This window comes from Natator depressus, chromosome 26, assembly GCF_965152275.1.
Source record: "Natator depressus isolate rNatDep1 chromosome 26, rNatDep2.hap1, whole genome shotgun sequence".
NCBI classification, from domain to species: domain Eukaryota; kingdom Metazoa; phylum Chordata; order Testudines; family Cheloniidae; genus Natator; species Natator depressus.
The window spans coordinates 5,780,309-5,795,623 of NC_134259.1; the positions used below are offsets into that span (position 1 = coordinate 5,780,309).

The 15,315-nt window shown below is 44.0% G+C and overlaps 1 protein-coding gene across 1 annotated transcript in view; it reads left to right on the plus strand.

The window, feature by feature from the left end:
- The first annotated feature begins 7,165 nt into the window (after positions 1-7,165).
- Positions 7,166-15,315, plus strand: part of PIWIL2 (piwi like RNA-mediated gene silencing 2) — a 34,170-nt gene continuing 26,020 nt past the window's right edge. The window contains exons 1-6 of the mRNA XM_074940145.1: positions 7,166-7,360; positions 9,546-9,645; positions 9,789-9,930; positions 11,511-11,726; positions 13,202-13,312; positions 14,211-14,328. Coding sequence (XP_074796246.1) covers positions 7,166-7,360; positions 9,546-9,645; positions 9,789-9,930; positions 11,511-11,726; positions 13,202-13,312; positions 14,211-14,328 — 882 coding nt within the window. The remainder of the gene's footprint in view (positions 7,361-9,545; positions 9,646-9,788; positions 9,931-11,510; positions 11,727-13,201; positions 13,313-14,210; positions 14,329-15,315) is intronic.

Here is a 15,315-nt window from a genome sequence, read left to right on the forward strand (position 1 = left end):
AGTCCATAAAGCATGCTTTGTGCATCATACTTTCACATTCTAGTAGAAAAGTGGGATGTATTTTTTATTTAATTAATCTTTACAATTCTTTGATGAGTCATTTTCATGTCATTGCTTAGTGATTTGGACTTCTGTTTAGCAAGAAGTCAGTTTTATTTCCTTAGAGTCACTGTAAGCTACAACAAGTTGTTCAAAGCTGAAAAACTGTTTGAAAAAGATGGAAGAAAACTGAGATGTAGGGTGGCCACCCTGAAGAGTGTTGGAAAACCTTTTTCAATAGGCACACTATTCACCTTTCTCCTTTTTCTCAGCCCATTTTTTATACCAAAACAGTACCATAGCAATGATACCATATGGAATTATACTAAGTTTCTACCTATCGCCAATTAGAAATTGTCAGTACAACTGGTTATTTGCATCTAAGTGTTGATTTTATGTAGATATGTAACCAAATATTTTAGAAATATTTTAACAAGGTGACTACCTGATTTTATGTAAAAGAGTTACACACATCTTAGAAAATGTGTTCCTTTGACTTAAGTGTGTGACTTTTATATAGTTGGGCGACTAATGCTTTTGTACTTATTGTTTTTACTAACAGGTTTGTCACTAGGCACAAAGGAATAATTGTGAATCTGTAATGCAGAGATTTTAAACACACAAGCACTTCTATTATGAAGAAATAAATCATAATTTCCTACTGGAAATGCAAAGATGTAACTGAAGGGAGGGCATGTGTTTGTATTCTCCACTTACCCCAAGCTCCCCGCAAAAAAACTCTTCAAAAAAGTTAATGTTGAAAAGATTAACATTTACTCCAGATACTGTCTAACTTCATATTTTTAAAGCTCTGTATCTCTCACGCATCGCTAAAAACAAGCAACCAAAACTAAATGTTGTTCTGGAAACTGGCAGTTATTCCCCGCACTTCAGAACTTTCAAACACCTACTCTACTTCAACGGTCACGCCGACCAAACTGTACCACACATTCAATTTTAACTTTGCACCTATTGTGTCAGAACAGTTAGAGTATTTTTTGGTAGTTGTGTATATTGATGTACGTGGTAATAGTGGTGTTTTAATGGATTTTTATGCTTATTGAATTAAGTGGATCCTTGAGGATGATGATATGGATGTTTTAGTTAGGTATTTTTCTGTGAAGTGTTAGTATTTTTGAAGAGGCGCAGTATTTTGTGATGATGACTGTTTCTCGGGTATTGATTTACAGTGAATTGTTGAAAATCTTAGATGTTTTTGCATTTGTATATTTTTAGATGTACTTAGGGTGCAAAGTTGAGGTTGCCTGTTTGGTGCAATTTTATTGGTGTGAAAGTTAATTTAGGGTAGGTGTTTGAAAGCACTGAGGTTTGAATTTTAAGCTCAGCAGGGATCCAGGACCTACCTGGCTACCTCAGTTCTTACCGTCATTACTAATTCCAAAATCTGGGATGAAGATGACCCAGCAAAATAAAGATATCTTCAGAGATTTTCAAAAGTTAACATTTCTTCAGCTGTTGGAGATCACTAAAACCTTATTGAGCTTTTTGAAGTGCAATAACTGGAAAACTTTTTATTTCTATTTCTGCCAGTTAAGTGTTGAACAATGACCTTTATTAAAAGATTTACACTGGTAGTTAATTCTGTTCTGTACTAAGATCTTGCTAATATCACCATTTTATGATGTGTGAAGTGAATTAACTAGATTTGATTATACCTACTTGATAAAAATTGGAATATTCCATGTTAAATTCATACATTTAACTTTGACTGTCATATCAACTTACTTTGCTTTCTGTAACTCTTTATTAATATATTTATTAATAGTTATGTAATTAAATTAATAAAATGTATAAATTCAGGTGTAGTCTCAGTTCTGTCTTTGGCTAAACAAAAAAAAACATAAACTTGTGAAGAATTTTGGTATCATTAATTTTAACTTAATTATTATCTGTTTTTACCTTTTTCATGTGGGCGTTGGAAGTAACTATCCTGTAATGGTGCAAGTTTCATTTTTCTCTTGCATCACACATTTTTGGGCAGACCATGGTGTGACCTTAAAATTGTCCTCCTTGAGCTTCTAAGGCGCACAAGAATGGGACTTTGTTTGGTTCCTTCACTGCCCACAAGCTTGTAGATTTCGTGAGATCTGCAGGCCCTGTTCTTCTTGAGCACATTATTTGAGACCACTGTTTCTATGATAAGATTGGCCTAAAATTGGCAAGGTCTTCTGGTTTCTGCAGCATTCCAATTCAGAATTTTTTAAAAAGTTGAGTGAATCAAATATGAAATTTAATATTACATTAATCTCTTTTCAGAAATTAACTTTTGCAGTGTACTAAATTTTTAATATGGTTCTACGTGTGAGGTAGCGTGGTCTAGTGGTTTAGAGTACTGGACTGGGATTCAGGAGATCTGGTTTGTATTCCTGGCTCTGCTAATGGTCCCTGTTGGAAACAGGGCACTGAACTAGATGGACCACTGATTTGACTCAGTATGGCAAATCCTATGTTATTCTATTGTGTTTAGCCATTGTACAAATGTCCTTCAGTAAGGAACCCACTAGAACCTTTATTCAGAACAGGAGATGGAGGCTTAAGGCCTTGTGAAAATGGAACTGTATTCCAGGAAGTCCCCAGCCATCCTTCTGTGGGTGCCTCTTTGTCTCTCTAACAAGTGCCCCTCCTTTCCTCACCTTCATACCTATCTGCATGATCCCTGAAGCGCCATACCTTTTTTTTAGGTTCATCCTCTGTTTCTGAGTGGAGTCCAGGGCATCTGAGACCCACTTGATGCTGTAGTACGTAGCAGCCCCAAAGACCGTCAGGCAGTGGGGAAGACCCAGCACCTCATTCCGCGTCAGAGTCCAGGTTAGGAGGTCTTTGGAGATCTTCTCAGACAATATCTCTGTGCTGCTGGCTCCGAGGTTGGGAGCTAAACCTGCCATAAAAAGGAAAGGCAAAGACAGCAGTCAGTGTGAGAATGCTGCAGCCTGTGTACCTGCAAGTGGCATTCTCATAATGATGACAAATCTCAGCACCTGTTGGCTTCAATAAGGGTTTCATCTGTTTACACCAGGAGTGAATTTGGTCCATGGACTTTTATTTACATCTGCAATGGAGCCCTCAATCAGCCCATAAATATACATGGCTCAGGACTGATGAGGCTGCCCAATTCACATTCCATATCCTCAAGAGCTCTATATCTGTAAAAAAGGTGTAGCCATAACAAAATGATACATTCTTTAAAAATGCCAGTAGCATGGATGAAAAAGCATCTGTTTAAGGATCTGAATATTTTATGCAAAGACATTTCATAGATACTTTTAGGAAGGCTTGGGGTTTTTGTAAAGGTTTTTCAAAATCTCATATTAGTTACAATTGTACTGATGTTTACAGTGCCTATTATCATGGCATATTAAAATACAGTAGTTAAAAAGAATACCCATGAAATCAGACACTCTCAAATCATGGGCACTCAAATATTACCACTTGGACTATCCCACAAATATTTTGGGCCCAGTTTTGCACCACTGTGGTCAACGGGTGTTTTGCATGATTAATTAGGGGTGCAGGCAGGATAATCAAATTAGCAAGCAAACACTGAGCAGAATAAATTACACTACATACAGTTCCTCTTTGGTTTGACTGCAACGTTCCCCATCAGAGCAATGACAGCCCAGATATTGTGATATTGGAATGGTGCATGAAAACCTGATAGTGAAACTAATTAGGAATAGAAGTGAGACTGACCAGCCGATTTTCATTGTCCATATGAGAAAAATGCAAAAAGTGGACAAACTGTGCCGTGGTGAGAAGGAAATTAGATTGCAAAAAATGTTAGTTTTAATATTCTAAGACATTATTCTTAGCATACGAAAGGTCCTTTATTTAAAAAAAATCATTATTTTTACCTTGTGTCTACTTAAGTTTTATTAACAGTTCAATCCTTCTTTAATTCTACTAAAACAATATGAAAGCTATAGTTTGATAACATGGAACAGATGGAATCTCTCTCTGACCCCCCCAAATAAATTATACCGGCACACTAAAAGCAAGGATTTATACATAAATTTCTAAGGGCAAGGAGACACACAAAGATCACCAAAAGTACTTACAGATGGAGGTAAACACTTTATGCTACTAGAGTGTCCAGTACTATCAGGTGCTGAGTACCTTCAAATCCTGTCATCATCAATAGGATTTGAAGAGTCCTATGGAATCTGGCTGATATTCAGGAAAAGGCAATGCAAGCCATAGTGAAAAGGAGACAGGAAAACTAATCTAGAACTCCCTTGCCTGGGAAGAGACTCACCATGTAAAGTCAAATTCAGACCTGGTGTAAGAGGGTGTAAACCAAGTCTGAATTTGGCTTACGCCTAGAGCACAGGGATTACAGGACTTGATCCTCCTAATTCCACTGAATAATACAATGGGGCTGTTGCTACTTATCTCCAGCTGGAGCAGGCTCAGGTCCTGAGAAGCAGGGGAGAAGTGAAGGGGCAATTTCAGAGACAGAGTGAGGCACACAGAAAGAGGGAGAAAGGAAGCTGTGGGGCCGGGTTTCTCAGTCAGAAGGCCCAGCAAAAACAGGGTTCAGGCTCCAGGCACTGGAGCCACGCAGCATCGGTAAATGAGCAATTAAGAGAAATGCTCACATGGACACAATCTCAGTCTCTGGCTATACTAGTATGAAAGTAGAATGAATTATATTGAAATTATAATTCATTAAAGAAATGCTACTTGAAGGGTTTGTTGAAATATAGTTGTCAGGAAGAGAAACATTAAGGAGTGTGAGACAATGGGTCCTCAAACTAATTAACTTAGAGTTCCTACTGAGCTAGGAGATTGGTAAATGTTAGTATGCAAATAAGATATGCATGTATATTTGTCAGTTTCTGCTTCCTTTTGTCTCTTATGTTAAATTGGCTTTGGCTTGTCTGTATAAATAAGTTAGCTTGAGCTTTTGCAGGGACTCACATATCTGGGTGCATTGGCAAAGTGCTTTGCTAATAAACAGAGTGGTCTGACAAATTATGTGAGTCCTGAATCTGACTTTGACACTAGAGAGCTTACAAATGCTGCCAGTGTAGCCACTCCAAGGGGTGGAAGGGAACTCTCCCATTGACTTAATTAATATACCTTGTGGGTTGCTGTCCGTGGTGCTGAACGCAGCTCCCGAGGGCCCAGCGGCGACAGAAAGGGATCAACCCCACAGCAAACGCATCGCTCTCTCCCCCAGGAGTGACTCCGCATCTGAACCCCATTACTCCCCACCCCCATCCCGCGCATCCTGGGGAAAAGGAGCATTATACTCTGAGAGTCGGGCGGAGACTCACTCGCTGCAGCGTCCTCCTCTCTGGACAAAGCACGCCAGACGAAACAAGGGCAGAGAGAATGAGTTCTACCTGGCTGAGAAATGCCTGTAGCCCTTCCCGCTCCCTCTACTAAGCTGGTGTGACCAAACTCTGAGGACGGCTGGTTTCCCTTCTGGCTCTGCAGTATCACCTAGCCTAGGAGCCCCTGCCATGGACCAGAACTCCATTGTGTTAGGGGTTCTCAAACTGGGGGTCATGACATGAGCTGTCAGCCTCCACCCCAAACCTCACTTCATTTATAATAGTGCTAAATATATAAAAGTGTTTTTAATTTATGGGGAGGGGGCGCTGCACTCAGAGGCTTGCTGTGTGAAAGAGGTCACCAGTACAAAAGTCTAAGAACCACTGCGTTAGGCTCTGTACAAACACTGAACAAAAACAAGGTCCCTGACCCAAATAGTGTACTATCTAAGTAAATAGATTACCCTGGGCAAGTTGCTTCACTCTGCCTCAGTTTCCTCATTTGGTAATAATGCCTAGCACGCAAAAGGGGTTGTGAGGTTTAATTGATTAATGTTTTATAGCACACTGAAATCTTGGGATAGTTGCAATTTTTCAATCTTCTCAATGAAAAGGGGCCTTTTTAAATGACATGTTTGTAGAATTGTAATTTTTTTTTAATTTAAAAACCAAGACTGGAAAAGCCAAATTTTTATTTCCATTTTTGGGGTGGGGGGCGGGTTTTATCGTCTCTCTTTTGCCCCACTCTATCCGCAGGAAAAGGAGGTAGCTACTTGCATTACATTCTAAATCTGGTTGTTTTTAATTGAAATTTAACAATTAGAGGCGCCTCTCTCCCAGGATAAACACAGAATGCCACGTGGGGATGAATAGCACATGGACTTCACCATTCACTATGTGGGGGTGATACTGCTATATCCCCTGCGCTGCCCGCGGCACTAGGCACTGGATGGGAGGATATCACCCCTTTGCTCTGCCCCCCCCTTCCCCTCAAGTTTGGTAGCTCCCAGGCAAGGGCTCTGACATGGGCGGGCCCCGGGGGGGATAGTCTCCAATGGGAGGGTGGAGCTGAGTGACAGACGGCGGCGTGGCCCAATGGAGGGCAGCCGTGGAGCTGGGCGACAGGGCGAGGCGCTGAGGCTTGGCCGTGAGCGCGCGAAAGGGGAGGATCGCGCCCGGCCCGGTGAGGGCAGCCCCTAGCGCCGGGGGCAGGACCTCGGGCGAGGCTGGGAAAGGGGGCAGCGGGCTCCTGGGTCCCCCGGGGAAGGGGCACAGGAGGGGGCTGGAAAGGGCCGAGACCCCCCCCCGCCTCCTCCTCGAGAGGGGGAGCCTGGGACAGGTTGGATCCCCGGGGCGGCGGCGGGTTGGACCCCCCTGGGAGCGGGGGGGCGGCGGGTTGGACCCCCCTGGGAGCGGGGGGGCGGCGGGTTGGATCCCCTGGGGGGGCGGGTTGGACCCCCGGGGGGGGAGCAGTGGGGGCGGGTTGGATCCCCTGGGGGGGCGGGTTGGACCCCCGGGGGGGAGCAGTGGCGGCGGGTTGGATCCTGGAGGGGCGGGGGGGCGGCGGGTTGGATCCCCGGGCGGGGGTTGGAGCCCCGGGGGGGGGGGAGCAGGGACGGCAGGTGGGATCCCCGGGGCGGGGGGGGCACTGACGTTACAGCAATGGGCACTGTACCTGGAGGTTGGCCCCGGAGGGGGTCGCCCCTGAGCTGCCACCCTGGATGCTAAGCAGGGGGCTGCACCCAGGTCCCTGGCCTGTCGGTGACCCCACCCCCATCCCCTCGTACCTGCCTCCGTGCCACACGTGTTTTCTCTCCGGCAGCCTCGCCATGGATCCCTGGAGGCCCCCTTTCCAGGGCGCTGCCCCCTTTCGCAAGCCCTGTGGGGCCCGCATGCCTGGGCCTCAGCAGCAGCTGCCTCAGCCTGAGTATCTGGTCCGTGGCAGGGCAGCGTCCGTCCCACGTGCCAGCAGGATGCAGAGGGTGCCGGAGGAGCCACGGCAGCCAGCAGGGCTGGTACAGCAGGTAAACGTTCCAATGGGGCCCCATCGCTGTCAAAGTCGTATGTCTCGCTAGGGAACATCTTGCCTATTCATTTATGTATTTGTATTACAGTACTGCCTAGAAGTCCCAGTCACGGCCCCATTGTGCTGGGTGATGCACAGACTGGCTGAGCCAGGGGCATGAGTGGGATTCCCATAACTGACCGGTTAGATGGAAGGAGATGTTTATCTCTCTTAGGATATGTTTGTTAGAAAGTGTCATTTCCAGCTTGAATAGACAAACTTTCCCTAGCTCTAATCAAGCTAGCATACTAAAAATAGCAGTGTAGCTGTGGCAGCGCAAGCAGCGGGATGCGTTAGCCCTGCCCCGAGTACAACCCCACCCGAGATCTTTGTTATGTACTTGGGTGGCTAGTCCCTCATGCTGCTCCAGCTATACTTCTATTTTTAGCATGCTAGCTTGATCAGAGCTAGCACAGATATGTCTGCTTGAGCTGGAAATTACACCTTCCAGCTCCAATGTAGACATAGTCTTAATTTGTTTACTCTGTGTTGGCCAGCACTTTGCAAAGGGTCAGTTTCCCTTTCCTCTGTATAGATGGTCAGTTTCTCTTACTGTGGTTGTGAGTTATTCTCCCCGCAACAAGCGGGAGGAAAACCAATTTTTAAAATTACAAAAGTTGTAATAAGTGTATGGGGGGCTTGGGCTGGTGCAAGGTGTGGAACTATCTTTAACTTATTTTAAATTGATTAGATCTTGCTGCCTTGCCTCTCAAAGTTCCCTCCCCTATCAAATATTTAGTTTCATTTAATTGCTGTGGGTCATTTCAACACTAATCTAAAATGTCTTATCTCCAATGAGACCTCTTGGACAGGATTGGAAGAAGCAAGTTTTGCTTCATTCCTTAAAGCAGTGGCTCTCAACTGTGGTCCACCGCTTGTTCAGGGAAAGCCCCTGGAGTGCCGGGCCAGTTTGTTTACCTGCCGCTTCTGCAGGTTCAGCCGATCGCTGGCTGCGGTTCGTTGCTCCAGGCCAATGGGGGCTGCAGGAACGGTGGCCAGCACATCCCTCGGCCCGCGCTGCTTCTCACAGCCCCCATTGGCCGGGCACAGCAAACCGCGGCCAGTGGGAGCCGCTATCGGCCGAACCTGCGGATGCGGTAGGTAAATAAACCGGTGCGCCAGGGGCATTCCCTGAACAAGCCGTGGACCACAGTTGAGAACCACTGCCTTAAAGAGAGCTATATAAATGAGCTCACTCACTTTACTCACTCCCCCCTTCAAAATTATAGCTTCTTCCCATCAAGGTAGTCTTTAAGAAGTGTAGCAAAATCTGACTTTTTGATATTTTTAATTCCTTAATATAACAATGTCTAAGTAACTTAATCAGAGCCTTGCTATGACAACTGTATTTCTAGACTCTGAGCTCTCAAGGGCAGACTGTCTCTGCTTAGGTGTCTACGGATCCGTGATAACATTCTAATTGCTTAGAAAATAATAGCAGTGAATGTGTTTGTTCTAGCTAAGGATATTATGTTGACATTAACCTAAACAAGTGCAACTGAATAGCAGTTCTTATCACTGTGTCTGATGATGTTGACTAGTGGAATAAACTGAATATGCTCTCTGCAGCATGGATCATGTCTGAGCATTCATTCTGTTGCTCTTAAGAGGCCTGGACATGTTTCCTCGTTTACTTTTTTGTAGGGGCTCTGTTGAACCTACAGCCAACTTCCTAGAATGCTACCTGTTAAGGTGTGGAACAAAAACTTATGACTTTATTATAGGATAAGAAAGTCACCGGTAATTCAACTGCTTTTGTAATAATTTTAAATTAAAAAGGTTTAGCTTTAGAATTAATTGCTGCTTGGCAGTTGTGAGTGTGTAACCTGAGGTCTGTAGTCTACAAACCTCTGCAGGGAGACCTTACAGCTGCAGCAAGTGGGTATTTGTTGGGGAAAAGCTAAGAAAACTCTGCTTTTGGTCTGCTTGGGTTGCATGCAAACACTGCTGTCAAATAAGCTGCTCCCTTAAGATTTCCCGAGAGAGGTTTTCCTTACTTTGTAGTTATGCTTCAGTACCTAAGAGAGAGTTTCTTGCATGATATGTACCTTGGAAGTACAGCTAATCCATTGAGATTGTTCCTATAGGTCTTAATGAGGCTTCTCTGTCCATTCTTTAAAGCTTTATCCTTTGGCTTTCTGCAGGAGCCTCTGGCATCTGTCATGACTCTGCCTTCCATGTTCCAAGGACTTGGTTTTGAGACCATCCCGAGACCTGCCTTGGGATGGGCAGTTCAGCCTTTGGGTAAGTTATCCCAGCCTCGTATAAGTTTCTGTTCTCTTCCAGCAAAGGCTGTTGTGTGGTGTAGTATTTAAACGGGTAAAGAAACCTCTTTCATATCTTGGGAGGTTTCTTCAGGCATGTTTTGAATCTATCTCTTCATTCAGGTCGAGGCATCTTGGGCAAGGGCATGGGTGATATGGAGGCCAACCCTAAAGCAGTCATGCCAGTGCAGCCCACCTTTCCATCACCAAATGTCATGCCAGCTGGGTACAGCAAGGTGGAGAGGATGCCGCTTTTTCCTGGCAGGTGAGTAAAATGTTTGCTTGAGCTGAACTCTTGGTTCAGAAACAACTGTGTATGTGCTGCTTAGTCAGCAATAGCTTTCATATACCAGTGAACTAGGCTTGTACACTGCACATGTGCAGTGTATGTAAGAGACATTGGAGATGGCTTACTAGACTAAACAGCAGGTTTGATCTACTAGTGCTCCTCAGCAGCACAGGCTTGAAACGCAGCGGGGCTGATCGAATCTTTTATTCTGCCAAGGCAGGTCGGTTGAGTGTGCTGCCATTTGCTATGTGCTGGTCTTTTGAATGAGACTGAAAACAAGGTCCATCTGCTCTATATGGGTGGTAAACATGGTGCAGTGGTTTTTTGTGTGAGTTGAAAAGTCCTCTGATGTCCTTGGCCAGAGTTCCCTCTCTTGTGGTGTTTGATTGCAGGCCTGCATGCCAGAGTTGGCTGCATTTCAGTGATAAACAAATTAATGCTTGTAGGTCAACTGGGGGATGAAAATGCTCTAGAAATGAGGTTTATTAGTATTAACACAACTCAGAGGGATGATCTTCGTCGTCTTTGTCTCTCAGGGAGATCAGTACAGTAATTGCATTCGACATTGCCAGTCTGGAGGATTGTATGCAGCAGTTGGTATTGGTTGGGCTGGGTGATGAAAGAGCTGCATTCTAGTTTTCTTTGTCATTCTGCTGTAGAGTGTGTGTGGAAAGAGGATTGAGGTAGAGTGCCATTAGACAGATTGTCAAGATGTGTGTGGCTCCTGCACTGCAAGCATGCCTGCTAGTAAACTTCCTCACGCCCTTTGTAAAGGGTCTGGGCTGCTGTTCTGTCCCAAGGTGAACTAGGATAGGTATAGCAAGCAATTGTACTGATGAAAAATCAAATATACAATCCATGCGGAGGAGCAAAATGGAGATTATGGGTTGTGCTAAGAGCAAACAAACAAACCTCTGTTTTCAACCACATTTCAAAGAAAGTGGGTGAAGAACTTACTTAAAACTAGACTGGATAGAGTTTTGGGAGAATGGACTGTATCTTTACTACAGGCATAGCACAATGGAGCCTCATGCACTTAAGCACTACTGTAATACAAATGATAAATAAGAAGAATGTACCATAGGGAATTGTCTTGTACTGGTTTGTGGGGAAGGCTGAGATGGAACGTTAACAGCTCTCTTCCATCTACAATGTCCATGTCTCTCCTAAAACTCCCTGGGCAAGAGTCAGGTATCACTGGCATGCTACTTTTGTAGGGTTTGGGCTCTGGAACAGGGATACCAGGTGCAAGAAGTCATAGCTGTACCATTTGGTGAAGGACAAATCTGCAGAAAGAAGAAATGCCCTCTGGCTAATGATGCACAGGTCTGTCAAGTTTGGCCGCAGTCTGAGTCTTGTCAGGCTTGGATCTTGGTCTTAGGCTTAAATAAGCTTCAGCCTCAAAACCAGAGGAGCGGAATAAAGACAGACCAAAACCTGTTTTAAACATTACTTGACTGATGTGAATGCAGGTTATCTAATGTATAATGGGGGTGCAAACTTAAAGTTGGGGAAGGGTTAACATTTTTACTTTTCTTTCTTGAATATGGATTCAGAATTCTTGGCCGTGGGCAAATGGAAGCTCCACCTGTCCCTCTTGGAAGAACGGCTGTGTCACTCGGCAGGGTGTTGTGCAAAGTTCCTACAGACTTGACTTCCCTGCGCACAGGTGTGCTTCAGCCTCAGCTCTTGCAGCCACTGCTGTCACCCCTCAGGTTTGCGCCCCAGCCAGAAAGTCCTCTTCCCATCCTTGTTGAACAGATGGAGAGAAAGTAAGTGAGAGATGGATGTGGTGAGTTGCACACTTATTTCTAAACATGTCTTAGATCAACTAGTAGGTACATAGATGCTGTAGCCATTTATGCTGTAGAAACCCCTAAGGAAAATCCTCTGTTCAGTGATGTGGCTTGGCGCCTGGTGGACTCATTGCTGCAGACTCTCATGTGCTGTTGGCGGAAGAGGGTGCAAATATCTACTTCTCATATTCTGCATTGATGCCTTCTGGTAAGGGGCTTTGGTCTTGGATTAACAAAGAAATAGGACATGACGCAGAGTGGAAACCACAGAGAAACAGCAGGGTTCTGTGAGGGGAGGATTTCTTAGGTGCCATGAAAAAGCCATGAAAAAGAGAAGGGCTAGCTTACTTAGTGGAAGAAACTACAATATCTACATTACATTACACAAACTAAAAACTATTTCCCCATGCTAATTTTTCCCCCTACTGTTGTTCACACCTTGTCAACTGTTTGAAATGGGCCACCCTGATTATCACTACAAAAGTGATTTTTTTTCCTCCTGCTGATAATCGCCCACTTTAATTGAATTGTTTTGTTAGACAACCCCCATCTTTTCATGTATTCTGTGTGTGTGTGAGATTATATTCCTACTGTATTTTCTACTCCATGCATCTGATGAAGTGGGTTTTAGCCCACGAAAGCTGGTGCCCAAATAAAATTGTTAGTCTCTAAGGTGCCACAAGTACTCCTCGTTGTTTTTACAATATCTAGGTAACCTTTCTCTGAAACTGGCTAATGAAAAATGCTGACAGTGGCGGCGTGTGTAGCTTTGTGGAGCTGCTTCCCACTGGTAGCTTGCTAATTGTAGAGCAGGGGGAGCTATTTTTGAATATATTCTAAGATAGACTGGGCACCCGGCTACCTGACTTAGTTTAGGACTAGTAACATGGATCATGCTGCGGGAGAAGGGTTGGGAACAATACAAGTGACCTTCAGGAAGACCCTTCCAGACCAAACAATCCAGATTCTAAACAGACTTCACACAATGTGAATCTACAGTATTGCAAAGCTGAGCCAACTTTACTGGGATAGGATATTGCTACAACTTGTCTCTCTTAAAACTAATATTTTTTTAAACAGGCATTGTGATAAGAACACTCAGTCACTGAACAAACTTTGGTAGGTCACTTAACCTCTTCTTTTTTCATAGTTTACGCATCTGTAAAATGGATACCATATTTCCTGCCTTTCAGTGGGTGTTGGGAGTTGAAGAATGTTTGCAAAGTGCTTTGAGATGCACATGTGGAAAGTATTAATGAGATGTTCTCAGCACATACTAATTGTTGCACAGGTGCACAGTGCAGAAGAGGTCTAGGGGTGGTGTTGATGCACTCAGATTATTTTTTTTTCTCAGATCCTCAGCCAGTGCTGGCATCCTGTGCTGCCTCTTTGCATTAATCTAGACAAAACTATTATATGCCCTTCTCTTCCTTCCCTTCATATCTTTACAGAGAACCGATAATGAAGCAAGGATCTAAAGGAACTCCGTTCCCCTTGGGATTGAACCTGATTAAAATACACTGCAAAAATGAAGCCGTTTACCAGTACCATGTGACTTTCAGGTAGTGACACCTTGCACACTTGAACATCTATCTCAATTATAGTAAGGTTTGTAGAGGTATAGAAGCTAGTGAAATTAACAGTGGAACTCATATGATTTCTGTGAACTTGCCCCTCTGAATGATTTTCAAGCAATTCCCATGGAGATTTGGAGGACAGAGTGCCCAGGGAAAATATCCTTAATTTAAATTGATTTCACAATTCCTGAAATTAAGCATTGGGGAACATCCTATCCTTTTGAGTATCTGGATTTAATTAGAGGAATGTTATGGTAACAATTCTTCCAGAATCCTTCTGGTGGTCACAACTATCCTGGAGATGTAACACAATACAAATCCGTTCTCTTGGCATAAAGCTTTAATACTGTACCATGAGCATTAATAATTACTCTGGAATAGGTTTCATCCGATGAAGTGAGCTGTAGCTCACGAAAGCTTATGCTCAAATAAATTGGTTAGTCTCTAAGGTGCCACAAGTACTCCTTTTCTTTTTGCCCTGGAATAGCCACTAGATGGGGCAACAGTCACAAACGTTACGTGAAGTTTTAGGTCTTCGTTGCAATAAGTTGCCATAGCATAGGGTAAGGATTGTGGTTGTGTCAGTTGCACAGTAGAGTTGATTTGAACCCCTGCTTTCTTCTTGTGTTTTGATATTAATCTGCATATTGCACTGATTTTTTTTTTCCTCTGTTGCGGTTTTATTGGTTCGGGTTTGGGTTATGGCTGTGGCAGAGTTGTAAGGTGTCATACTAAAGCACTCTGAGAGCCTATAATGGACACAATGGCGTTAACTAGAATTTGAATGCATACTCATATTTTCCAAGTAAAAGGATATTGCAGACTCAATAAAGCATTCTCTCTCCTCTTCTCCCCACCTTCTCCTTAACTCCCTGACCTGCAGTCCTAATGTGGAATGCAAGAGTATGCGGTTTGGGATGATGAAGGAGCATAGATCGGTGACAGGAGACGTTACGGCATTTGATGGCTCTATCCTCTACCTGCCTATCAAGTTGCCTCAAGTAAGACATGATACTGGTGCAGAAAACACACAGGCTGACTCTTGCCTGGTGCCACATGGGTTGAGCTATTATAGGGTGCCAGAGTGTATCGTTTGAGTACGTGGCTTTTTTAAAAAGTGCAAGTGAAACTTATCAGTAAAAACTGAAGGTTTTTTATCCTGTGACTGGCATATCCTAAACCAGTAATTCTTAGGGCCTGGATTAGATTTCCATAATCCATGGGATATGTGTAAAATTCTTGTGAGCACAGAAACAGCTGGTGATTTCAGGTGTTTTAAATGGCTTTCCCCCACTCTCACAAGTAAAGAAAAGCATGCATTCCCCATACACTTCAGGAACTAGAAAAGGGAATAATTTGCCTCTCTAACAAGTAGAGATAAAGAAGAGAGCCTGGAGTGTGTGGCAAGGGATCATGGCTTTGGTACCATTCTGTCTCCATTTAGCAGAATTGCTGCACAATTGGCAGTTTGGGGGACCCAGGACTAGAATAGACAAGGAATTTACATGTCCAAATTGGTGTACTTCAGCGGTTACATCTGGGAAGTTGGCACAGCACCTGTCTGCAGTACTTATCTTTCAGGAGCACAAAAGTGTCATTCACCAGCAGGCAGCATGCACAGAGATTTGTCAGTATAACTAAGTCTTGGCAGTTTCAAGACTGTATCACAAAACATATCACTACGAGTCTACTGGGTCAGAACAAATATCTGGTTCAGCATCTTCATCTATCTCAGGAGCTGGAAGCGGGAGAAGGGAGCAGTGATTTTGCCAACAGCACTTCAGGTGGAGCGATGTGCCGAGACCAGATACTTGCATCTCCCCAAAAAAGTTTCCCCTCCTAGTGGGGATTATCTTGCATGGAGCCGCTCTCGCTTGGAAGACACTGGATGCTCCCTGGTGATGCAGAGATTAATCCTTTTGGACAGCAGGAAGGACCTGCTGTAGCAAAATCTCAGCTACAAGGTGGCTCTAAAGGGGTTTTCTAGT